The following is a 26480-nucleotide window of genomic DNA, read 5'->3' on the forward strand; positions in this document are numbered from 1 at the left end:
CGGAGGCCGGGAGTGAAGGCGGGGTGGGGAGGGCGGGGGTGCGGCCGGCGGCTCACGGGACCGGGCCCCTGAGGCGAGTGCAGTGCGGAGGGGTTACCTCCTCCGGCTTTGACAAGAATGAGCGTGGTACTACTTCTTTCCCGACTATTGGTTAGGTTCTCAGCCGAGGCGCTGTCAGGGTCGGTGTGGTGATTAGAAGAGGGTACACAGACCCGGACCGTGCTGTGGTAGCCAAGGAGGTGTGCGTCCTGGGATGCAGACAGAATTGGGCGTCCGGGAGCTCTGCGGGTTGTAGGTCCAAGGTCTCCTCAGTCTCGTCGTCCCTGTGTGCTGGGCGTTCCACCACGTGAGAGCTGCTCAGGTTAAGAGTGGATAGACGCTGAGCCCAGGATGTTGAGTTGTCTAGGTCCACGCAATCCCTAAGTGACATTGGTCTGGCTTTGTGTTTCCGCTCTCTGGCCATTTGCGAGGGAAGTGACCAGGGCTGGCTCCTCCTTGTTTGCTGACTGAGGCTTTGGTGCTCTGTTGCCAGGTGAAAATTAGTTTTTCTCTTTGTCAGTTCTGCCCATTTTTATTCTTGTGCTGCATAGAAGTTTTAGAAATTAACTCTGACATCTATAGCTGTGCAAGATGAAACCCAACATATAATATACTAAAGTAAGCCCCTGCCATCGCTTATTGAACAAGAAGACATCTATAATCAACCTGGAAATTGAACTTTTATATGATTGTCTTCGTGTTTTTAAGAAAATTAAAGCAGTAAGAATACACGAGATGACATTGGATACTGGATCGCCATAGAAATGGGTGTTTTGAAACAAGATTTATGTGAATTATATGAATGAGAAGGCAGGAAATGGTGGCATTAGACTTATTTCAAGAAGTCTGTAAGGAGAGTTCAGATGGATGTATATTGTTAATATCTCCTATAGATGCTACACATTCTTATAGAGGCAAAGTATGTGCTTCAGTAACAAACTACATAGTTTAAATTCTACCTAAAGATACCCCTTGGATTATCTGACTCTGAGGAAGCTATTTTACAACTGTGTAAACTGCAGATAATATTAATGATAAATAATTTATTTGTCTGTAGACATGCAAGTTCTCTCCTGTCTCTTAGAGGTTCATTGGAAATTTTGCCTCCTTTTGCATATTCATTTCGGTATTACTAATTTGTTAATGGATCTAATTCTGATATTCACTTTATCTGCCATCAGTCTAGCTCCTTTTGAAGGAAATAAAATCTTGAATATGTGTCCATTTTGATATTTTAAAGAGTCATGATTTGGGCTGGGGATGTGGCTCAAGCCATAGCACGCTCGCCTGGCATGCACAGGGCACTGGGTTCGATCCTCAGCACCACATAAAAATAAAATAAAGATGTTGTGTCCACCGAAAACTGAAAAATAAATATTAAAAATTCCCTCTTTCTCTCTCTCTCTCTCTCAAAAAAAAAAAAAAAATAAGAGTCATAATTTTACTTTAGAAAAAAAAAAAGTGCTCATGCTGGGCACAATGGTTCATGCCTATAATCCCAACAGCTCTGGAGGCTGAGACAGGAAGATCTCAAGTTAAAAGCCAGCCTCAACAAAGAGCAAGATGCTAAGCAACTCACCAAGACCCTGTCTCTAAATAAAATACAAAATAGGGCTGGGGGTGTGGCTAGGTGGTCAAGTGCCACTGAGTTCAGTCCCTGGTACCAAAAACAAAAAGAAAGAAAGAAAAAAAAAGAAAAAAGTTCTCTTACCATTAAAAATTAAGGGAAGGGGTAACTACAGAAGAAAGAGTTTTAGTAAGAATGATATCAGAACAACTGTGAGTGCTAAGATAACAGATCTTATAAAATTCCTTTACACTATATCCAGGTTATAACCCTACTTTCATATTCAAATTTTGAATTGCTCAATGTATTAATACTTACAATTGAAACATGGCATGATTTGTTTGATATGAAAGTGGTGCTGCTAATTCACTATTAGGACATGTGCTTTTTGCATTTTTTTTTAATGATGGTGTTTTGAAATGGGCCCATTGATGGGACTTAGAAATGTTTTATTGTATTTGTTGTTGATACATTTGACTAGTTAGTTTTTATATGAGCAACTTAAAAATGTTCCTTCTATTTGCATAAAATGATTCTCAAGTACAATAGATTTAGTGTTGGGATAGAGGTGGTCTGTACAAATATCCTAATATGCCCTGAATTTGTAAATATTGAAATACAAAGACATGGTAATCTTGTAATTTATGCAAAACCAGTGAAATAAGTGTGGTAATTATTGAAGGTCAGGTGTATGGACCAACTCTCTTTGTTCTTTTATCCACACTTGTCTAATCAATGTAAGTATTTTGAACGACAAATAAATAGAAGTTCTCATTTTCTCTTCAATGCCATTTTCTTTTTGTCTAGAAAAATATCAGGTTTTTGAGACAGTGATCAGGATATTCTGCGTGATTCTGTCCCATCTTTTTTTTTTCCTGCTCATTCTTTAACTGTAAACTCTTAATTTCTCTAGCCAACTCAGTTATTCATATAAGACAATAATTAGAGAACTTCTTAAACTAAAAGATGACAGGATTTGGGCAGGGGAGAAAGAGCTGCAGTGTAATGAGAACTGTTTACACTAGATCGTTTTAAATATAAAGAACAGGTAGTATACATAATGCTCTTTATATTTAAGTTCTTTCTGTTCCACTAAGATACAAAGAAAGTTCCACTAAGATACAAAGAAAGTATGGCTAGGGAAATAGATCTGATCCATTCTGGAATCTTCTGATTTTTGTCTTATGTAGACTTTTTGATCTGAGGACATTAATATGCTTCAGAAACCTGTTCTATTAACACTTAGTGTTTGCTTATGAACTTGTTCAAACAACAGAATTGATCATTTGATTTTCACCAGAAAATCTTGTTCCCCATTAATGTTATCCAAAATTCTGGCTGTAGCTGGAGATTATTGTGGTCTTTCCCTGCTCCCTCCCTCACCTGAGCACTGTTTGCATTCTTTTTGATCACTGGAATTTTTAATCTGAGAACTCTCTCAAATTTATTTGCGGATCTGTGATTGTATGAGTGCTCGAAAACATATTTTGGGGGTAAAAGGGTCTTCATGTTTCATGTGGTTCAAGGTCTATGGCCTTGAGAATGTTAAGAACTACTGTTCCTAAGTCAGATTTTGCTGCCTACTTTGGGTTTGCTACTCTTTTTGCTTCATTGCTACTGTGTGTGTGTGTGTGTGTGTGTAGGGGAACGGGAAGTTTAAATCTTTTTTTTTTTTTTTAATGAGAAAGATCAATTTCTGCTAGGAGATGGTGCTTCAAAAGAATTCAAACTTTGTTATTGCTGTGGGTATATACGTGACTGCATGACCAATGTAATTCTGCAACCTGTACACTCAGAAAAATGAGAAATTATATCCCATCTGATTCAAATGTATGATAGGTCAAGATCATTGTACTGTCATGTGTAACTAATTAAAACAAATTAAAAAAATCAATACCCATAAAAAAGAATTTAAACTTTGTTAAATACTATGACATAAATGTAATGGCCTTTCCATAAATTCCGTTAAATTTTGCCCTATAGTGAGAACTATGAGCATTATATTACTCATTTAAGACTCATTGTCTTGTGGGTCACAAGGACTTTTAAGAACTGAGAGGAAAATCCAACAAGTTGTACTAACAAACTATGATTGGAGATATAAGAGAACTATTAGTGTATATCAAAGAAGATAATAGAATTTCAAGAAGGGAAGTGATCAATTGTAAATGTGACTAAAATTTGATTAACTCTTGGCTTTGACTTTTGTGAAGTTATTGTTGACCTTGAAAGAGAAATTTTAGCATTTCTGGAGAGTGGAAACAAAACTACAATACGTTGAATAAATAGGAGAAAAGAGCCCAGTAGTAAAAATTACTCTTAAGAAGTTAATGGGTAGCCTAGGTGGTGGCGCACATCTGTGATACCAGTGACTGGGGAGGCTGAGACAGGAGGATAGTAAGTTCAAAGCCAGTTTCATCAACTTTGTGAGACCTTGTCTTAAAAAATAAAAAGGGCTGAGGAAGTAGCTCAGTGGTAGAGCACCCTTTGGTTTCTTTCTCAGAACCATACACACACCAGGAAGAGAGAGAGAGAGAGAGAGAGAGAGAGAGAGAGAGAGAGAGAGAGAGAGAGGGAGAGGGAGAGGGAGGAAGGAAGGAAAAAGTTATACATACATATATTTTTTAAAGTGGTGAAAAATAGCACTTTGCTCTGAAAAAGAAATGGAATATTTTTGAGAATAAGAGGATGAGAGGAAGGAGAGATGTTATGAAGGGAAGCCAGGTGTGATGGTGCATGCCTGTAATCCCAGTGGCTCCGGAGGCTAAGGCAGGAGGATTGCAAATTCAAAGCCAGCTTCAGCAATTTAGGGAGACTTTGTCTCTAAATAAAATATGAAAAGGTCTAGAGATGTGGCTCAATGGTTGAATGTTCCTGGGTTCAATCCCCAGTACCACCACCACCACCAATAACAACAACAATAAAAAGAGATGTTATGAAGGGAGAATTGATGTTATTACATTCTTTTAAAGAAGAACTAATCAAGTTAATGGAGTAAATGCTTAAATTAAGGCCATCGGACTGGCTTAAACATGCAGAATATACACTAAAATTACTTGGAAAAAGTGAATGAAAATAGAGTTTACAAGTAACTTGAACTATGAACATCAGAAAAAACAAAGAGCATTGAGAATAACATGTTTATGTTTACTAGTTATGTTTTCTGTTTATGTTTCTTGAACCTCTGGGTCTTACTGTCCTCACTGTGAAATAAAAGTACTTCATGGATTTTCTGCAAGGATTAAAGAACATATTTGTAACATGTCTAATACTCTATGACTTACTGTACCTGTCACAGTGGTGTTTCTGTGCTTCTTTAGTGTCTATTTTCCACCTTAAGGCTCCTAGGTTTACTTTGACATCTGTGTGTAAAACCCTTCTATTTTTGATATTGTCACTTTCAGGAATACACATTCTCTGCTTCTCCAATCTAAATTAGCTGACTTCTGGGAAGTTATTGTTGAAAGAGCAATTTATCATTTGGGGGGGAGCAGAAGCAAAACTGCAATAGCTTGAATAAATAGGAGAAGAAAAGACAGAATGTGTAATTGTTCTTACTATAGCACATTTTCACCTACTTTAATTGTGTATTTATTTCTGTGATTATATTTTTTTTTTTTTCTTTTTTTGTACCTCTGTCTCTTCTACTGACAAAAAGCCAGCACCTAACAGTGCCTGAATAGTGAATGCTGGGACATAGTATGGGACATAGTAAGTAAATAAGCATTTATTATCCTCTGCTTCACTGTGTAACTCTATGTCAGGAATTCAGAAATGCATAGTTGCATGGTTTTGATTCAGTGTTTTCCTTAAGGTCATAGTGAAAATGACAGCAGGAGCTGAAGTCATTTTAAGTCCAGCTGAATCTGAAGGATCTACTTCCACCATGGTTCATTTATATGTCTCTCAGTTGATGCTGGTTATTGGCAGGAACTCTCAATTTCTTCCCAGGTTGACACTCCCATGTGCTGCATTGATGTCCTGATGTCATGGGGCCTAGCTTTTTCAGAGCTAACAGTTTAAGAGAACAAGGTAGAAGCTGCAAAATCTTCTGTAACTCATACTTGGAAGTTACACACTGTTGTTTCTGCAGTGTCCTTGTGTTTACGTAGACTAGCCCTGTTGTGGAAGGCAGTAGCACAGGGGCATGAATACCAGGAGCCAGGTTCATTGAAGGACATCCTAGAGACTGTCTACCACTGATGCTGTGTGGAATTACAGGGAGTAGACCAGGAATGATTAAGACAATTGCTGAATAGTGTTGATGGATGATCTGGCTTATGTAGGAAAACATTCATTTGCTTTGGCAGCAGTCAGTACTGCTGATTACATGATTTTTTTCCCCCTTCGTGGCACAGGAACAGAATCAGAGAAAACAGATGTTGGATTTATCTAGGAATTAACAAGTCATTACAATGGAAAGTCATGACCTTGAAATATGGAAAAATATGTCTAAATTCAGCAATTTGTGTTTGTTTTGTTTGGTGCCTGGTAGAGTCTTTGTCAAAAGCATGTGCTTTTAGAGATGTAACTTCATCTTAACTCTGGTGCAGGAAACTTACATTGGCTCTGAGAAAGTTATAACCAGTAACTTTTGGTGTGCTTTGCTTTGTGCCTGTTGCTCTGCTATATGATTTTGACACAGATTATCTTATTTAATCATCACAACCCAAGAAGTTAATTAACCTTATTTTAAGAATAAATTCTGGGTACAATCAAGAAATAACACAAATATTAAAGTCCTGGATGCAAACTCAGGCCATCTGATATCAGAACCTGAGCTTTTAAGTTATATTTTCCTACCTCTGCTTCACTATGTAATTGAATGTGGAGATACTCAACTTAAAATACTACAGAAGCTGGATTTAGATTGTGCATACAATGTTATTTTACCTATCACAGAAACAGAAACTACATCAAAATTTGAGAGATTTCTTCCATCTCTAATATTTTAGTACTTTTCAGATATTCTACAAACAGGTTCTACTTAGAAAGAAAGGTTATTTTAAAGAAGCAATTCCATCCTGAAGGTTGATATTCAAGTTTGTAAACTGAAAACTGTATTTAATGGGATTTTTTAATATTATGGTTACAAACTTTCAGCACATGTCCTGGTCATCAAAAGTTTGCATATTTTTTGAAATTTTGAATTTCAGCAAGGACTCATTCCCTTGAGATTGGAGCAGTTCAACTATGATAAGTGAGTGTAGTCTCCTTTTGTCCAGTTTTAGTTCAGTTCAGTTTGTGCATATAAAGTTTGAATACTTGTAGCTAGATCAGCAAAATTTGGTTGCCTCTGGTTTTAAAGGCTGAGTAGATGGACTGAACACCAACTTCTGGATAAAATAAGTTTCTTTATATCAAAGTAATTTGAAAGATGTATTTAGTATCAAACAAAAAATAGTCTCAAATTTACCATAGTATAATCTACAAAAAATTGCAACTACATAAATGATCACACTTCCTATACCATAATGTTGATATGGAATTAGCATATTGCACTAACTTTCCAGTTTGTATCCCATGTCTCAGCAACAAACACCACCAAATTAACTGTGAAAGGGCACATTTGTTTTCCCAGATTCAGACAACAAACATTGGGATCATAATGAAAAACTTTAAAAATGTTGTGCCTTATAAAAAGTCTTTACTTTGAAGGGTTACAGGGAGTGTCCCTGTAGGATCACAGACACATACACTTTTCTCCCCCTCAGTATCTGTGTGCTCTAGTGTATGTTCAAGTTACCAGCAACCTCCAACTTTCTAGACCCACTAATCAGTTCTTGGTCCTATTGCTCAACCTTTTAGTAGTATTTAACTCTAGCTGATCTTCCTCCAGTACTACTCCTTGGAATGCTTGCTTCACTTAGCCTTGGGCTACCAAACTTTTTCTGGTTTTCCTTTCTTTCTAACTCTTTTTTTTTTCCTCTGTCTCAGTTTCTGACTTGTTTTCCTTTTAATTTCTAATTTTTGCTAGATAAAATAAGTTTCTTTATATCAAAATAATTTCAAATATGTCTTTAGTATCAAACAAAAATAGTCTCAAATTTACCATAGCATAATCTATGGTGTAATTGAATGGAATTAGTCTTAAGAGCTCTTTTTCCCTATTTGAATTTACTCTGTAGACAATCTCATTTAGTTCCTTCAGCTTTATATACCATTGCATATGCTTACGCTTCCAGATTTATACCTTTAGCTCAACCTCTTCTCTGAGCTCTAGCCTTATACAGTTAATTAGATGTTTGACATAAACACTTGACCACATAATGAGAATCTCAAACTTAACAAGTCCAAAAAAAACTTAAAGTGCCAGGCACAGCAGTGAATGTATGTAATCCCAACAACTCCAGAGGCTGAGGCAGGAGTATCCCAATTTTGAGACAAACCTTGGCATGTTAGCAAAACCCCATCTTAAAAACAAAAAAGGTGGGCTGGGGATGTGGCTCAAGCAGTAGCGCACTCGCCTGGCATGCGTGCGGCCCGGGTTCGATCCTCAGCACCACATACAAACAACGATGTTGTGTCCGCCAATAACTAAAAAATAAATATTAAAATTCTCTCTCTCTCTCTTCTCTTTCTCTCTCTTTAATATATATATATTATAGAAAAAAATATTTTTTCTATATATATTATAGAAAAAAAACAAAAAAGGCTAGGGATGTGGCTTAGTGGTAGAACTCTTCAGATTCAATCCCCAGTATCATCAAAAAGGGGAAAAGAAAAAAGGTGGGGGTTAGCGAGGAGTCACTTGATTAGCACTCTACTGGGCAACTTTCTCTTGTCTTCTCTGAAAATAGTATTATCATCCACACAGTAGATGCAAGAGATAATCTAGGAGTTATCTTTGATTCTGCTCTCCACCCCCTCACTTCTACCTTCATTTAGCAAGTCTTGTTGGCTCTACCTTCAAATGACATTCCAAGTCTAGCATTATTCATCTCTGCCACTTCACCTAGATTACTGCAGTTGTTTTCTACTTGGCCTCTACTTCTACTTTCTACTTTCCCCCTCTTATTTCATTGTAACTAGAGTAATCTTTTCAAATATTATTTATTCTTAGTAATTATCTTGATTATCCACCAAAGGCTTCCCCTCATATTTAGAATAAGTCTTAAACTTCTTACCACAATTTACAGACTATCATCTGATCTTTTCCTCTCCTACCAACCTCTTCACTTACCTATCATTACCTCACTTTTCTACACTAGCCAGACTGACCTCCTGGCTCTTCCTGGAATACAGCGCACTCCAACCTGCCCTGTCAGCTTTTGCACTTGCTATTTTCTCTACCTGAGACACTCTGCAGAGCTTCATATGGCTTATTCTCTCACATTAATTCTCTGTTCAGATATCATCTTTTCTTTCACAAAGCTTATTACATCCAGTCATTCTGTTAGATACCTGTTTCTTTTTTTTCTTTTAATAAATATTTAATGAAATACAAATAGACTATAAGGTACAATAGACCTACTTGTTTCTTTATCATCTCTCATCTCTTTTCCACTGAAACAAGCTCCCTAAGGGCAGGGACTTTTCTCTTATTCACCAGTGTATCCCCAGTGTCTGAAATAGTACCTAACACATAACAGATGTATACAAAGATTATTGCATGAATCAATCAACCATTTTACTGAAACAGCTGTCAGACTTAATAACAAGTTAAATATCTTTCTCTGGCAGAATCTCCCATGACCTCTCTCCAGTACTTGATACTTTTGTAACCCCCACCTTTAATACTGTATGTCTATACAGCCAACCCTCTGCCATGTCACTGTGTTATACAGCATATCCTATAAATTGTCAAATACTGCTCATTCTTCCTTTGCATGTTGCCTTTTAAATCCATGCCTCCTCTATCTTCTTTGCTGCCTAGTTGAAACCTTTGTTATCTTACTACTTCATTATAGAAACCTCCCAGCATGTCATTTTAAATATGTCTTCCACATTATTATCAAGACGAACTCTTTAAAACTATACATATTATTTATCTTGGTATTTCTTGTAGCATCTAGCACTTTTTTAAAAATAGTAAGCACTCAGTGAATGTAGAATCAATAGTTCTGTTTCTGGAAAGTAGAACTTGTAGGCCATATAATTATTTTAATGGCTATAATTCTTTCATTCCTGTTTTTAGAAAAGCGGTAGCAATTCTTTGTTGACCATTAAGTGACTATAATTACATCATGTATTATTACAGCAGTTCATAGTAGAGTTTTGTGTTCTGACTTAGTAGAATTAAAGTAATATCTTCTATTAAAATGATTCTTTCTTTTCTCTTAAGCTGAAGTCTCCAGGGAATATTGAATCGCTGAGGAATTTGGGAAAAGACAAGCCGAAGTTCCCATTCCATGGATCCTTTGGGAGCACCTTCCCAGTTTGTGGATGTGGATACACTACTAAGTTGGGGCGACTCATATGAAGATGAATTAAATTCTTCTGATATTACAGCTGAAACATTTCAGGAAGATAGTATTAGGTCACCTTTTCTTTATAATAAGAATATCAATGGAAAAGTGGTTCTTTGGTAATTCTTTGATTATATCATATTATACTGTGATTAATACTTTCTCATAATTTCTTCTAAACTCCTTTTAAGTAAGCTCTAGCATTAAAGTATTGCCTTACATATACATATACAGCTTTATTGATAAAATTGATGTATAATAAACTGCACATATTTAAAGTTTACAGTCAGGCATGGTGGTACACATCTATAATCCCAGTGGCTTGGGAGGCTGAGGCAGGAGGATCATGAGTTCAAAGCCAGCCTCAGTAATATGAAGCACTAAGCAATTCATTGAGATCCTATCTCTAAATAAAATACAGAACAGAGCTGGGGATGTGGCTCAGTGGTTAGGTGCCCCCTCAGTTCAATCCCTAGTACCCAAAGATAAATAAACACATAAATAAAGTTTACAGTTTAATAAGTTTTGACATGTGCATCTGTGAAAATATCACCACAATTAAGATAGCAGATATACCCATCAACTTAAAAAGTTGTTTTTTTGTTCCTTTGTAATCATGCCCATCCCTGTCTGTACACCCTTGCATAGTTAGTGATCTTCCTATCATATTTTAGTTTGAATGTTATAGAGTTTTGTATAAATGTAACCATGTGTTTTTTTGAACTGACTTCTTTCATTCAGCATAATTATTTTTAAGTTTAGGTAGGTCGGCACATATATTAGTATTAGTTAATTGCTTTAAAAAACCTTTATTGAAACACAGTTCAATGCCATATAATTCACCAATTTAAATTACATAATCTAGTGATTTTTAGTATATTTGTGGAGATGTACCACCTTCATCTAGATAGTTTTTTATTAGCCCAAAGCGCTCTCTCAATATCTCAATTTTAAGCAACCACTGATTTACTCTCTACTTATTTTGGACATTTGATAAAGGTGGAATCAATATAATAATATGTGGGCTTTTTTGTGACTTAGCATACTGTTTTCAATGTAGTACAAATTAGTACCTCATTTCTTATTTGTGGCTGAATAATATTGTATGGCTATACATTTTTTGATTAATTTTGGTTAAATTCCAGTTAATTTTTTGAGCCATCCATTTCCTTTTTAATACTGTTCAGTTTGTGGGCTAGCAAAAACATTTTTGAAAAGTGAGCAAAGATAGAATGTTTCAAGATAATAAGAAACTAGATCTCTTAAGCTCTCTCTTCTTCCCCCTTTTGCTTTTTTATTTCCTCAGGAAAGGAGATGTAGCATTACTGAACTGTACAGCCATTGTGAATACCAGCAATGAAAGTCTCACAGATAAGAATCCTGTGTCAGAAAGTATCTTCATGCTTGCAGGGCCTGATTTGAAAGAGGACCTACAGAAACTTAAAGGTGAGTGGTGAGTGAATTGTCTAAGACATAAAATTGCTAATAAGGAAACATTTATTTTTATTTCCTTGTATCTTGAAGCGTGTTTAGTGTTTAAATGAGAAAATTTCATAGAACTAAATAAAAAGCTTTTGAAAGTCTCAAAATATATTAAGCAGGACCTAGAGATTTTACTACCAAATTTCTCTGTCTTGTCAGTGAATTTTTAAATGATAATCACTATAGCTAATTAGATCTTTGGTAGCAGTTTCCTGGTTATATATTTTCTTGCATTGATGGTTCTTATAAAACAACTATCCTGAACTGAAAATTTTTTTTATCATTATTTGATATCAATAAAGAAATTTTTTTTCTTTTATACTGGGGATTGAAACCAGGGGTACTTAACCACTGAGTCACATCCCAGCTCTTTGTTATATTTTATTGTGAGACAGTCTCACTAAGTTTCTTAGGGCCTCGCTAAGTTGCTGAAGCTAGCTTTGAACTTACCATCCTCCTGCTTCAGTCTCCTGAGTCACTGGGATTACAGATGTATGCCACAATGCCCAGCTGAAAATTTCTTACATACATTTTAGATACAGAGCATAGAGCATTACATTTCCAAAATGAAAATTTACTTAGTGATAAAATCAAAGTCTATGGCAAGAGCACATATATTCTCACTTAATTTGTATTTGATGCTTTTGTTTTTACTAGAACATGCTTCTGTAAATATTTCTTTGGAAATAGGAATAGGAGTAGCTGTATTTTTTCAGAAACTCATTTGACCTTGTTTGCATTAATTTCTTTTTGGGGCGGGCAAGGGAGTATCAGGGATTGAACTCAGGAACACTCAACCACTAGACCACATCCTCAGCCCTATTTTGTATTTTATTTAGAGACAGGGTCTCACTGAGTTGCTTAGTGCCTCGCTATTGCTGAAATTGCCTTTGAACTCACAATCCTCCTGCCTCAGCTTCCTGAGCAGCTGGGATTATAGGCATGCTCCACCACACCTGAACTGCATTAATTTTTTTAATTGCCACCCTAAAAGCCCTTCTTTAAAAAATATTACTTGAGTCCAACTTGAATGAAATTCTGTCTACCCATTTTATAAAAAGTGTTTTTGAAATACAGCAATAATTATTAAAATGTAAACAGCAAATCCTACCTATATAAAATCTTGCTTTCCTTGATGTCTATCCTTTAACAGTGACAACTGTTTTTTGATACAGTAACAATATTAGAATTTGAACAGGATTTCTTATAATGTTGGTTCCATGAAAAAAGTAATTTAAAAAAAAATAATTGTATTATCTGATCAAGAAAGTGAATCTTAACTGTGAAAGCAGAAGATGAAAAAAAAATCTTAATTAAATGATGAAACACAATGTCATAAAGAACATGTAGAAATTAGAAAGGATATTAAAGATAATAATAATATGTTCTTTGCTAAAAGTAACAGAAGCTGATCTGGAATAATTCCTAGCAATATGTGTGTGCATGTGTGTGTACACATACACTTAGAACTAGACTTACAGATAATAAAGAAAATGAGAAAAGTTAATATAGTTACAATATTTAATTTATTGTTCAGGTATACAAATAAAGCCTCAATATTTAATTGAGTGCGTTTGGGAGTCTTTAAGCTGGCATTCATATGATAACTCTGCCCTTTATTGCATGACTTAAGACCAATTACTTCACTGCTAAGTCTGAATTTTCTCATGTCTAAAATAGGGATAATAATAGTATTTCTGCCTCATACAGCAAGAGCTTAATTAATATTTGGGAGTGTAAAAATTAACATCACGAAGACTAAATGAAATAATGGATGTTAAAAGCTAGGCGTGTACATCCTAAATGTTCAAAAAGTATCATTGTTCCTGTTGGCTGTTAGGTCTCAATTGACTTGTTTAATAAATCAGTGCAAACCTGAGAAGAGGTATCAGTAATGCACTGAAGGGTTGAATACTTAATTCTGTTCCCTTTTTACATTTTTATTAATAAATAAATGATTATAGAATATAACTCATCCAAAATTTTTAGATGAGAGAAAACATCAGTAGATTAACCCATTGATGAAATCAGATCCTCATGATCCAATCACTTCCCAAAAGCCCCATCACTAAACATTAATTACTACACTGGGGACCAAGCTTTCAACACATGAACCTTGGTCCTTACATTTTGATCCTTACATTTGTGCAGTTTGATCCTTACAAATGTGCACTTACCTTTTACCTCAGTAGGACATTCTAGATCCAAACTATAACATATTGCTTCGTATATGAGCTAGAATTTGGAGAGAAACAAGTGAAATGTCACTGCTAATCTTTAATACTCAGATACTCAACTTGTCATTGTACCACTGTTCCTCAGCACTACATAGACAAGGACAGCATGCTGGGCAGAGTTATGGCCCCAGGTAAAGTTATTTAGTGGATTTATATTTATTTTACAAGAATTAAGAATACTTTCAGGACTGTGTTTTAAATGTTTATAGTGATGTTTAAAATTCAAGCTTTAGGATTAGAAAAAATTGGGACTAGAAAGAAAGGGTGAAAGCTGGGGAAGCAATGTAGCAGGACTTACCATAATTCAGGGTCCAGAGTTTCTGCTAACAATTATTAAAGATTTCAAGAGGAAAAGTGTGATTCCAAGCCAGAATATTCATGACACTTAAAACTTCTCTTTCTGAGCTCTGATCTGAGATTTCCAAGACTGACTCACCAAACTGAGTGTTCCAGTGTTTCAGTGCTTACTTGCTATTTTTTAAACAAAATAATACATTCCTATTACTTATTTTAATTATCATTTTCTAGTTATGCAAATAGTATTATGTAAATTGTATGCATACAAGCTAAAAATAACTAAAATCTCCACATTTACACCAACAGAGATAACCTCACTAACACTTTAGTGCAGATCCTTCTAGGTTTTTCTACATGTAGGTGTGGGTGTATACATACCTTGTATTTAGTAACCAAAGTAAAATGATTTTATGTATACTGTTCTCAAAGTAAGAATTATGTACAATTCATCCTCTTCAGCAAATGAATTCCACCTTTTAATTTCAGAAATTTCTAATTGATCAAAAAAATGTCCTCTGCAGCTGTTTTTAATCCAGAACCAAACTAGTATTCAGTACAGCACCACATATTGCATCTTTTTGTTATGCCCATTAATTTGTATGTGTGTGTTTAATTCAACAGTCCCCTTTTTATGTCACTGACTTGTTGAGTGAACTGGGCTAATTGTTTTCCAAAATATCCTGCCTTTTAGATTTGTCAGATTTACTTGAGGTATCACTTAGTTTGTATATCCTATAAATTGAAATTCATATCTAATGGAGTCAAGCATTTCATAGGTGATGTTGTGTTGTGTACTTAATGTTGGATGATATTAGAAGACATGTAAATCCTGATTGACCTGTTAATGATCCTTCACTAATACTAAAGTTGCTATCTGGATTGGGGTGATAGCAGTTTGATCCTTACATTTGTGCACTTACCTTTTACCTCGGTTACTGAAAACTAGTGTACAAAGGACAGTTTAATCTTTCACTTCCACAATAAGAAGTCAACTGGTAATGAAATAAAATCAACACTGTATTTTCTACATGCACCTGGAAACATAGATAAATATCATAAGGCACTTAAAAGGTTGAAAGTATTTATTCCTGGAAAATAGGAATTGAGATAGGCAAGGGCAGGGCAGATGTGGCCTTTAGACTCTACGATTGTTCATTTCCCCATCATATAATCACCTGTTGGTTTTAGTACCAAATTGATAATTTTTGTCTGAATCAATACTTATTAAGCCCAAGAAGTTTTGTTTTCAATCATTTCATCCATGTTTACTACCTGGTATTCTATAAAGTAGAGCTTTTCCTCACTAACCAGTATTATTTGATTACTCTTGAGTTACAATTTGTGTTAGAGAGAGAGGATAAATGCTTGGTTTTTTTAATTATCAATTTGAAAAATAAAGGATTAGTTCAATAACCGCTTCAAATGATGACAAATGAGTTTTTCAAACTGGCTTTATCTTAAATTTTGAGTATCATTTTATGCCAACAGCTTTTCATTGATCAACATATATAGTTTTAAAAGTCAGTGAAGTTTGTGTTCTATATGAACAAAAGCCACTCATTTGCTCTGCCCTTGCCTATCTCAATTCCTATTCTCCAGGGATAAATACTTTCAACCCTTTAAATGCCTTATGTTATTTACCTTGTAATTGTCTGTTAAAACCACAGTGTTGATTTATTTCATTATCAGTGGGTTTCTCATTGTGGGAGTGAATGATTAAACTGTCCCTTTTCGTGCCCCCTTTTATGTATACATATAATACAGATTCTCTTTCCCATTACCAGCATCTTACCAAATTTTAATATACACAGTTGTTCAGAACTGATTAGAAAACAGATTAGTATTCTTTTTATTCAACTTCTTTTTCCTTTAGGTTATTAATGGATTGATTTTTATGTAAATAATTGAAGATTGTTTATTATTTTAGTTACTTATTATTTATTATTATTGATCCACTGACTGAACCCCAAACATTCAATACAAGCAGAAACCTCCTCTCAATAAAGTCAAACACTTGAATTTTTCTTTCAGTCCATTTTTGTCTTGACAGGGTCCTTTTTCAAACCCTCCATTCTCCCCTCTCCTCTTTAAACTGCTCTCTATCCCTGCTCCATGCTTACTGTCCTGGAACTGTGTTTACCCTCATCCTAGGAAATCCTTTCTTCTGTTTAATGGATTGAATCCTTCATTTCCTAGATCTCTTGCCCTTTCCTACTTTAATGCACTCCTTCATTTTTGTCAGTAAGTCTGCCAGATTTCTGAGAAGATTGCAATAGGGAAGAATTGCTGAGATCTACCTTCAGACTTAATTGGTAATTTGGCTGGAAATAGAATTCTAATTCGGAAATTATTTTCCTGAATTTTGAAGGCATTTACTCTCTTGTTTTCTATTTTGGCTATTTCTGTTCAGAAATCTTATATGATATTCCTGATTCTTTGTATGTTATCCGTTTCTTTCTGAAAGCTCTGTGATCTCATCTTTATTTTTGACATGCTGAAATTTTACAGTGATGTGCCTTCATTTGGTTTGGGTATTCAGTGGGTTCTTTAAGTTTAAAATTTCATGTCTTTTGGTTCTGAGAAATATCTGCTTTATTTCTTTATTAATTTCTTCTGTGCTCTGTTCTCTGAAGAAATCCTGTTAGATATTATTTCTTATTTTATCTTCTAGTTTTATTATCCATTATTCCATATTTTTTGTTAATTCCTGAATAATTCCCTGAACTTCAGTTTTAGCTTTTTCTGTTATCACAGTTTTCACTTGCTATAAAAGTTATGTCAATCCTATCTCATATTTTCTGATATTCTTTTTTTATAGGATTCTGTTTTTGATTCAGAGGTACTGTATCTTCCTTTACCTCTTTGAGAGTAGTATTCATGGTATAAGATTTAGGGGTTGTTTTTTAAGTTTCCTTTCCTGCTTTATGAATTTCTTGGGCATTACTTTGTTTTGTACCCCTTCTGTTTTACTTAGAGGCTGTCCTCACTTCTTTGTTGACCTACCAAAGGCTAAAGGCTAACTAAAAGGCTAATGGGAAGTTTTTGTGCAAGAACGTCTTAATGTGTTCAAGCTGGTTTAACAAAGTTATCACAGAGGGATGACTCATAAACAGCAGATATTTATTTTTCACCATTTCTAGAGGCTGAAGATCTGAGTTCAGGGTGCCGGCAATTCAGGCTCTGGTGGAGAGCTCTTCTGTATTGAGATTGCAGACTTCTCTTTGCATCTTCATGTGATGAAAAGAGGAAGCAAGATCTCTGAATACTTTTGAAGGATACAAATTTTATTATGAGGGCTCGACCCTCATGATCACATCTAATTACCTCCCAAAGACTTCATCTCCCAATACTATCACATTAGGGGATAGGGTTTCAACATATGAGTTTTGAGGGTATAGTAGCATTGAGTATCACAGTGGACAATGATTATTTTTAAGGAATCTTGAAGCAAATGATAGAGCAGAAGCCATATGGTTTTATTGGGGTACATTCTTCAATTATCACAATCTCTGAGTCCTTTAGGTTAGGCCTCATAATTTCCCAGAAAAGAATGCTCAAGGGATTACAAGCCTGAGTGTTAACTTTTAGAAAACAGGGGCAGAGGCCTTGACATTTTACTAATACTAATAAGTATTACATTTTACATTTCCGCTTTTTAACTGTGCTTGAGGTTCTGGAACCCAGAAACTCTCTAGTTTAGCATCTCCAGAGAATAAACTCTCTCCCTGCTGCCATGTTGGTAACACAATCATTGCCTTGCTGTGCTATTGGAGGAGAGGGTTTGTTGGAGATTTTACTGATTTTATGCAAACCTCTAACCCTAATGTCTTTTTGGTCCCACTTCAATGCATAGTCTATAAAAGTATGTAGGGCCTCCTCCTTTTGAATCTTTCTACTGTTCTCTGGTAATAACAAGACTAGTAATAGCTACTGCTTGCATGCACTTGAAATATATTAACTCAATCCTGTGAAATACTACTAATATCTCCCTTAAATAAGAAATGATGAGTCAAGCACCTGCTCACTGTTAACAATAGAAACATCATGGACTCAGGATTTAAATCACAGCAATCTATCTTGAATCCAGTATTGCTTTTCTGTACAGATCTGCTTTGCTTCATATTGGTTACCCCATTATTAGGTTTCTCTATGTAAGTCAGTCAGTCATTCCTAGTCCATTGACTCTGCCCTTTAAAAAAATTTTTTATTTATATTTGACAGCGGAATGCATTACAGTTCTTATTATTAGAACACAAATTTTCATATCTCTGGTTGTATACAAAGTATATTCACACCAATTCGTGTCTTTATACATGTACTTTGGATAATAATGTCCATCACATTCCACCATCATTTCTAACCCCATGTCCCCTCCCTTTCCCTCCCACGCCTCTGCCCTTTCTAGAGTTCATCTGTTCCTCCCTTGCTCCCTGTCCCTATCCCACTATGAATCAGCCTCCTTATATCACAGAAAACACTTGGTTATTTGGAATTGGCTAATTTTACTTAGTATTGTCTTCTCTAACTCCATCCATTTACCTGCAAATGCCATGATTTTATTCTCTTTTATTGCTAAATAATATTCCATTATGTATATATGCCACATTTTTTTAATCCATTCATCTATTGAAGGACATCTAGGTTGGTTCCACAGTTTAGATATTGTGAATTGTGCTGCTATAAACATTGATGTGAGTGTGTCCCTGTAGTATGCTGTTTTTAGGTCCTTTGAGTATAGACCAAGGAGAGGGATAGCTGGGTCAAATGGTGGTTTCATTCCCAGATCTCCAAGGAATCTCCATACTGCTTTCCATATTGGCTGCACCAATTTGCATTCCCACCAGCAGTGTATGAATGTACCTTTTTCCCCACATCCTTGCCTACACTTATTGTTGTTGGTCTTCATAATAGCTGCCATTCTAATTGGAGTGAGATGGTATCTTAGAGTAGTTTTGATTTTTATTTCTCCAATTTCTAGCAATGATGAACATTTTTTTTCATATATTTGTTGATTGATTGTATATCCCCTTCTGAGAAGTGTCTCTTCAGGTCCTTGGCCCATTTATTGGTTGGGTTATTTGGTTTTTCGGTGTTTAACTTTTTGAGTTCTTTATATAGCCTAGAGATTAGTGCTCTATCTGATGTGTGAGAGATAAAGATTTGCTCCCAAGATGTAGGCTGTCTATTCACCTCCCAGAATGTCTCTTTTGCTGAGAAGAAACTTTTTAATTTGAGTCCATCCCATTTATTGATTTTTTTATTTTAATTCTTTCACCAAAGGAGTCTTATTAAGGAAGTTGGGGCCTAATCCCACATGATGGAGATTAGGGCCTACTTTTTCTTCTATTAGATGCAGGGTCTCTGGTTGTATTTCTAAGTCCTTGATCTATTTTGAGTTGAGTTTTATGCATGGTGAGATTTTATTGCATATGGATTTTCAGTTTTCCCAGCACCATTTGTTGAATAGGCTGTCTTTTCTCCAATGCATGTTTTTGGCACCTTTGTCTAATATAAAATAATTGTAATTTTTTGGGTTAGTCTCTGTCCCATGCTGTTTTTGTTATTATTGCTTAAAATTTTGATGATGCTTCTCTGCTTCATGTTCTCTCCATTTCCTTAGTGCTTATACTTATTGTATTACTTCACTGTCCGAAGGAACAGAGGTAAATGCTTATTTTTGATCCATATTTTTGACTGAAATTTCTCAAAGTTCTTGTTACTTTCTCTGTTTTATGCTTTGGTTTATTGTTTTCCCTAATACCTCCTGACTTAAGTATATTTCCATTGTTCCCAGGTTGCCGAACAGGCGAAGCAAAATTGACAAAAGGATTTAATCTAGCTGCCCGGTTCATCATTCACACAGTGGGACCTAAGTACAAGAGCCGCTATCGCACAGCAGCTGAAAGTTCCTTGTACAGCTGCTACAGAAATGTACTTCAGCTGGCAAAGTATAGTCTACTCATTTCCTAGACATAGCATGCCATGCAGTTTTAAAAGCCATGGATTTGAAGATGAACCTAATTATTGAAATCAAACTTTGAAGGACTTTGATAATTTAGGAGGACTTGAAGATAGATCTTTTGAAACAGCAGGATAAATGGGGCAAATTTGAGTGACTTGGGAATTTAACCTATTCCCATTTTATTCAGTCTGTACTTGAATTGTGTAGCCCCCAAGGAGAGTGATTAAATTATATATTATTGAATAGTACAATTGGGTTAATTATTACAGTAAATTTGTGAGAAGGTAGGAAAGAAGAAATTGATTTGCATTTTGAAATTAGTTATGAATTGTAACGTATTATAAATGCTTGTAATGCAACTTTTGTATTTTCTGTTTGATTGCAGAGAGCAGTCAATGTCTTCTGTTGGATTCTGTGTCATCAATTCTGCAAAACGAGGTTATCCTTTAGAGGATGCAACACACATAGCACTTCGTGAGTAATATTGGATAGTCTACATAAATCAAGTCTTAAAATATTTTTATCACTGTTTAACTAGTTACAGCCAAAGGAGTTTAGTTGATTAAATGATCGTGGCACCCTAGAAGAAAGTTTTTATTGACAGGTTGTGGAGTTCTCAATTTACTTTCTCAGTAACATTTTTATCCATTTGAATAAGAGCCCAGAAAACTCACTTATTAAATTCAAAAGTGATACCAAATTAGGAAATATGACCGACGCTTTGGGTTTGAATCAGATTCAGAATAATCTTAACAGACAGGCTGCAACAATGAATTCAAAATACTTCATATTTGTATAGCACTTTGCAATTTATTTATTTATTTATTTTTTTATTTTTTTTATTTTTTATTTTTTATTTTTTTTAATTTTTTATTGTGGGTTGTTCAAAACATTACAAATTTCTTGACATATCATATTCCACACTTTGATTCTAGCGGGTTATGAACTCCCACCTTCACCCCATACATAGATTGCAGATTCACATCAGTTACACATCCATTGATTTACAAATTGCCATTTGCAATTTAAACAGTAGCATTTGAGTGTGCTATTGAAATATAAAACCCTGCATTTAGATTTAAAAGAGAATGGATCCCACCAAGCATAGTGGCGCATACCTGTAATCCCAGCAGCTTGGGAGGCTGAGACTGGAGGATTATGATTTCAAAGCCAGGTTCAGCAAAAGCGAGGCTCTAAGCAACTCATTGAGACCCTGTCTCTAAATAAAATACAAAATAGGGCTGGGGATGTGGCTCAGTGGTTGTGTGCCCCTGAGTTGAATTCCCTGTAAGCCCCCCCACCACCACCAAAAAAAGAAAGAATGGGTCCAATCAATATGAGCCAAAATGTAATACATATGCTATAAAAATATTGTGTTGGCCTCGGGTATAGCTCAATGGTAATACCAGAGCTTGAGATGAAACTTAATTCTCTGCTTCTGGTAGTGGGTAGGGTCTGCTTATGCTGCATGCAGGCCTGGGCAGCTGAGAAAGTCTGTTTTAGTGTTAGCAGCTAATCAAGGCAGAGGATGCCACCAGTGTTGGCTCCAAGGGTCACAGCTAGGCACTTTGAATCTTAATCCATAAGCAGCACAGACCCATCACAAGTGTTTAATAAGAAGTTAACATAACTCAGGCAACTGTGAATGTATAGTTTTAGAAATGAAAAACAAAGTGAACATTTAGGAGCTTATTTGCCAAAACATCTGCTGAGCATTAAGAGCCTGAAAGCAGTTAAAATGGAGAAGGTGTAGGTATTAGAAATATTAGAAGTAAATAGAATTTCATGATCATGTGAACCATTTGAAAATGCAGGATGAGGAAAGAAGTGAAGGAAATGTCAAAGCAAATTCAGGATTCTAGTTGGTTGTTGATGTGTAACTCAGATAAGGAATACAGGGAGAAGGCAGAGGATTCTAGTTGGTTGTTGATGTGTAACTCAGATAAGGAATACAGGGAGAAGGCAGAAGTCAAGATTTGGACACACCAAGTTTGAGATATCTGTGGGTTATTGGGGCAGATATATCTAATAAGCCATAGGTAATTCAGATTCTTTTGTTCAAATAACAGAATCTGAAGATTTGGGAGCCATCAGCACCTGAGGTAAACCTAACCAATAATAGTGAGTTGAGGAGAATATGTATATCAAGAAAATAATGTTGTAAAAAGTATTCTGTAGGGCATGGGGATTAAAGAATAAAATCTTGTTCTTCAGTAAATGAAAAACTGAAAAAGGCCATTATGTCTTGTTATTAGAAAGTTGATAGAGAAACATCAGTATAACACAAAATTAAGAAAAAAATTTAGCTTTTGTTTTGTGAAGAGATAAAGAACTAAATAGGGCATCTGATACTGTGACTGAATGAATGGAAGGACACTTGTACTTTCCACTTGTGCTAGATCATTCTGATCAAAGAGAGAGGCCCCAGGGAATAAGAGAACTATGCTGCATAAGGTAGAATTGTCTGGAGTTGGCATCTTCCCTGGCCAGGCACTGTTACAGACACTGCAAGAAGAGCAGTAAGGAGGTATGCTGTTATGGAGCTTTCATCCTGGTGGACAATGATTGAGGGCAGAGAGGATATACAGTAAGCAAGGACCTCCATAAAATGCCTCTGGAAAAAAACAAATCAGAAAAGTTTTTATGAAGGGCAGTCCAGGCAGGCTTCTCTGGTAAGGGGTCACCGAGCAGACTGAATTAAGTGAGGAGAATCCCTTATAAAAATAAAACTTTGAAGAGTTTACTTTTTATTTATGCACAGATAATTTCTTATTGAATAATCTTTCTTTTTCTCTTCATTAGGCACTGTAAGGCGGTTTCTGGAGATTCATGGAGAAACCATTGAAAAAGTAGTATTCGCTGTCTCTGAACTGGAAGAGGTAGTTTTCTAATTATTTTGCATTGTTTAAATCTTATTTGTACTTGCATTTGCCTTTGTCTTGTCATTGTTTATTTACTGAATTTTCAGCAGATAAATCCTAATTGTGTAGATACTGGTCAATGGGACTTACCATCATTTATTGAAGATTATGTTGGAAACTAAAGTAAGTCAAGAGGAGCTTTTTGTTTGTATTTTTCACTGTGAGGGCAAACTTCACAGCTGGTGCTGTTCTGTTTGCTGCCTCTGTTGGCTTTCAGGACACTGCTTTGTTACCTGAGCATTGGATGCCTAGGCAGCATAGCTGGAAAACTACTGCTGTGCTGGTGAGGCTCTGGTGTGTCCTGGCCTGGAAACAGGTTACAGCCTGGTGTGGTGGCTGGCATTAAGTTGTGAGATTTTTATGTTTTATTGAATGTAGTTAGATTTAGTGTGTTTCAGTTTAATTCAGAACTGATTGGGCAAATCAAATCTTTGTTGTATTAAACTTTATTTAGCTGTCTAATTCAGCTTCTAATATTTCTCAGTTTTGTTTCTTCAGGCAAGTTACTGTGCCTCTCAGTGCTTTGGTAAAATAAGAAAGGAAAAAAATAGGAATACTATTGGTTGGTTTGCACATGCAAGATGTGTTACATACAAGTAAGTTGTTTACTATTTTAAGAATTAGCTTCCCGTGGGAGGGGCAGTCTTACCCAGCCAACAAGCTTTTTAAGATGTGAAAACATCATAAAATATAAAAAACAAAAACAAAATAAACAAACATGGTTAATACTCATTTTTCAAAGAAGATGTACAAATTACCAGTAAGTAGTGTAAAAATTCTCTGTGACATTAACCTTTAGGCAAGAGCAAATAAAAACCAGAGTGAAATGTAACTTCACACTCATTAATATGGTTATAATTATGAAGACAGATGATAACAAGTGCTGGCAAAGATGTAGAAATTGTAATTCTCAAAGATGGCTACTAGAAATGTAAAAATGGTATCACCGCTTTGAAAAAATAGACTGATAGTTCCTTTAAAAGTTAAACATAGATTTACCATATAATGCCACTAATCCTCTCTTCATTATATAGAGAAGAGAATTAGAAACACAGATCCAGATAGAAATGGAGGTGTACATCTTTAAATTCCAAATTACTTAGGAGGCTGAGGCAGGAGGGTCAATAAGTTTAAGGCCAGCCTCGGCAACTTGGTGAGATCCTTTCTCAAAATAAAAAACAAAAAGGGCTAGAAGTATGGCTCAGTGGTAAGAGCATCACTAGATTCAATCTCCAGTACTACAAATATATCCACACAAAATTTTATATACAAATACTCATAGCACTATTATTCATAATAGCCAAAAAAGTAAAAATTCACATCTTGAGTTAATAAACAAAATGTAGTAAATACATAAAATGTTTTTCTGTCATAAAACGGAATAAACCTTGAAAATATTGTGCTAAATGAAAGAAACAAGATGCAAACAGCCATATACTGTATTCCATTTGTTTGAAATGTTCAAAATAGGCAAATCTATACAGACAAAAAGATTAGTAGTTGCTAGGGATTGGGGAAAGGAGGAATGGGAAGTAATTGCTAATGGATTTTGGGGGTGGTGATACTGTAATTAAATTAAATTTGGTGGTAGTAATTATATAACTTTGTGAATATATCAGTGCTGAATTATATATTTTTCAAGGGTTACTTTTATGGTATGTCGATTATATCTATTTTTTTTAAATGAAAAGCATATAAAACTGGTATTCCTAGTCCTCTTACTTGCTTATTTAAAAGATGATGTCCTATGTGCAGCACAATAAGCAAACCAAAAGATGATTTTTTGAATGATTTCATTGTTCCTTAGGCTATGCCATCATTTATTTTCTTACTACTTGAATTATTCTTTTTAAATATAGTTAGGAATAATTGATGAATAATACTGAGCAATGATAAAATAATTCCTAGGGTGATAAAAAAGCAAGATGCTTCAAGATATAAGAAAAATAAGAACATCAATGCCTGTAAGGTACTGTGGGTTTAAATTGAGTGCAGTGGACCAACCCATATGGAAATTACAAAGTAGGATGAATTTTATTCCATTTCTTTTTTAAATAAGAAGTTTTAAAAACTAAAAAAGAATAAAAATTATGAAATAACAGACTTTTACAAATAGTTAGAAGTATTACACACACACACACACACACACACACCCCTCTCAGAAACTATACCTGGGTCCACTGGAGCCTGAGGCATACTGAACTTAAGGAAGTAGCATCTCAGCTGAGTTTTGAAAGACACTTATCTCTAGAAATGAAGGTGGAGGTGAGGACACGAATGGTGGGACTTATACATTGCAGGTTTGATGGCCTAGAATTGCCCACTGGCTAACAGTTGTTCTATCTAATACAAGAAGTGATTGAGGGTCCTAGACCACATGCATTGTGAGCTCAGAAGTTGTAAGGTCTTTAACCTTGTTTTTTTTTTTTTTTAAGAGAGAGAGAATTTTTTTTTTTTTTTTTTTTTTTTTTGGTAGATGGACACAACACAATGCCTTTATTTTTATGTGGTGCTGAGAATCGAACCCGGGTCGCGCCCATGATAAGCGAATGCTCTACCGCTGAGCCACAATCCCAGCCCCAGGGTCTTTATCCTTGATGAAGACTGTCTTCACCACATACAGACAGCACTAAGCATTGCTCAGGTTGCTTCATTACTTCATTATTTTTTACAGAATGCTTTCCTTTTCTGATGCAGGCTACTTACCAAAAGCTGCTACCTCTGTACTTCCCAAGGTCACTAAAGGAAGAGAGTCGATCATTGCCATACCTTCCTGCAGATATTGGAAATGCAGAAGGGGAGCCTGTGGTACCTGAACGGCAAATTAGAATAAGTGAAAAACCTGGTGCTCCAGAAGGTAAGTTCTAGAGTTCTATCTTTTCACTTTCCTTCTTAAAGAAGTTGTGTACTAATGAAGCACCAACCACCAAAGAGGTAGGAAGTCCAGTTTGACCTTTGGGAAACTCTCTATTAGCATGACCCTAAGATCAAGACCAATTTTGAAGTTTCCAGTCTTATTTTTAGTTAAAGAAATTCATTCTTTAAATTTACCCAAAACATTCTCAGACTAACAAAGTTTATAGTCTCATTAAGGACATTGGTGAGACAGTGAAGTACATTAACCATTAACATCTAAAAATTTTCAACAGCTTTAATAGTGTCCCTACATTTCATATGTAATGATAAATAATAAGACAGGACTACTATAATCATTTATTTTGTGTTGTCAGGTTTTGTGCTCAAGTAGTAATAGGAAGAGCATGTTGGGATGGGAGCCCTTCCGAATATTCAGTACTGACAGCTCATACGTACAAAAGGTCATAAATGCATTGTATGAAGATATGCTCTACACATTTCAATGCTGGGACCTGATCTTAAGAAACAGCAGCTTAGGGGATTACTGTAAGATACCTACCATGAACAATTTTGTAAAAACAATATAAACACCAAGTTAGAATCTGTAGAAAGCTTCTCAGCTCCTTTTTATCACATTATTACATCAAGTGGAGGGAATTACAAGTGGCCTCAAATCACAAGCTTTGCTGGACAAGTAGCTATGCACTTTGG

The 26480-nt window shown here is 35.4% G+C and overlaps 1 protein-coding gene across 3 annotated transcripts in view; it reads left to right on the plus strand.

Annotated features, from left to right (window-relative positions):
• The window catches only part of Gdap2 (ganglioside induced differentiation associated protein 2), a 54087-nt gene that overhangs the window by 171 nt on the left and 27436 nt on the right, over positions 1–26480 (plus strand). The window contains exons 2-8 of one of the 3 annotated variants that reach the window (XM_058583590.1): positions 5265–5317; positions 9891–10133; positions 11321–11460; positions 19825–19978; positions 20378–20466; positions 22795–22871; positions 25611–25770. In XM_058583590.1, coding sequence (XP_058439573.1) covers positions 9958–10133; positions 11321–11460; positions 19825–19978; positions 20378–20466; positions 22795–22871; positions 25611–25770 — 796 coding nt within the window. In that variant the 5' untranslated portion in view covers positions 5265–5317; positions 9891–9957. Of the gene's footprint in view, positions 1–70; positions 127–5264; positions 5318–9890; positions 10134–11320; positions 11461–19824; positions 19979–20377; positions 20467–22794; positions 22872–25610; positions 25771–26480 lie in introns of those variants that run through there. The other 2 variants (XM_046458182.2, XM_046458181.2) reach the window with 2 other exon arrangements.

Source organism: Marmota monax, unplaced genomic scaffold, assembly GCF_021218885.2.
Source record: "Marmota monax isolate L192 unplaced genomic scaffold, Marmota_monax_Labrador192_F-V1.1 WCK01_AAM20220418_F8-fsc00087, whole genome shotgun sequence".
Classification (NCBI taxonomy): Eukaryota; Metazoa; Chordata; class Mammalia; order Rodentia; family Sciuridae; genus Marmota; species Marmota monax.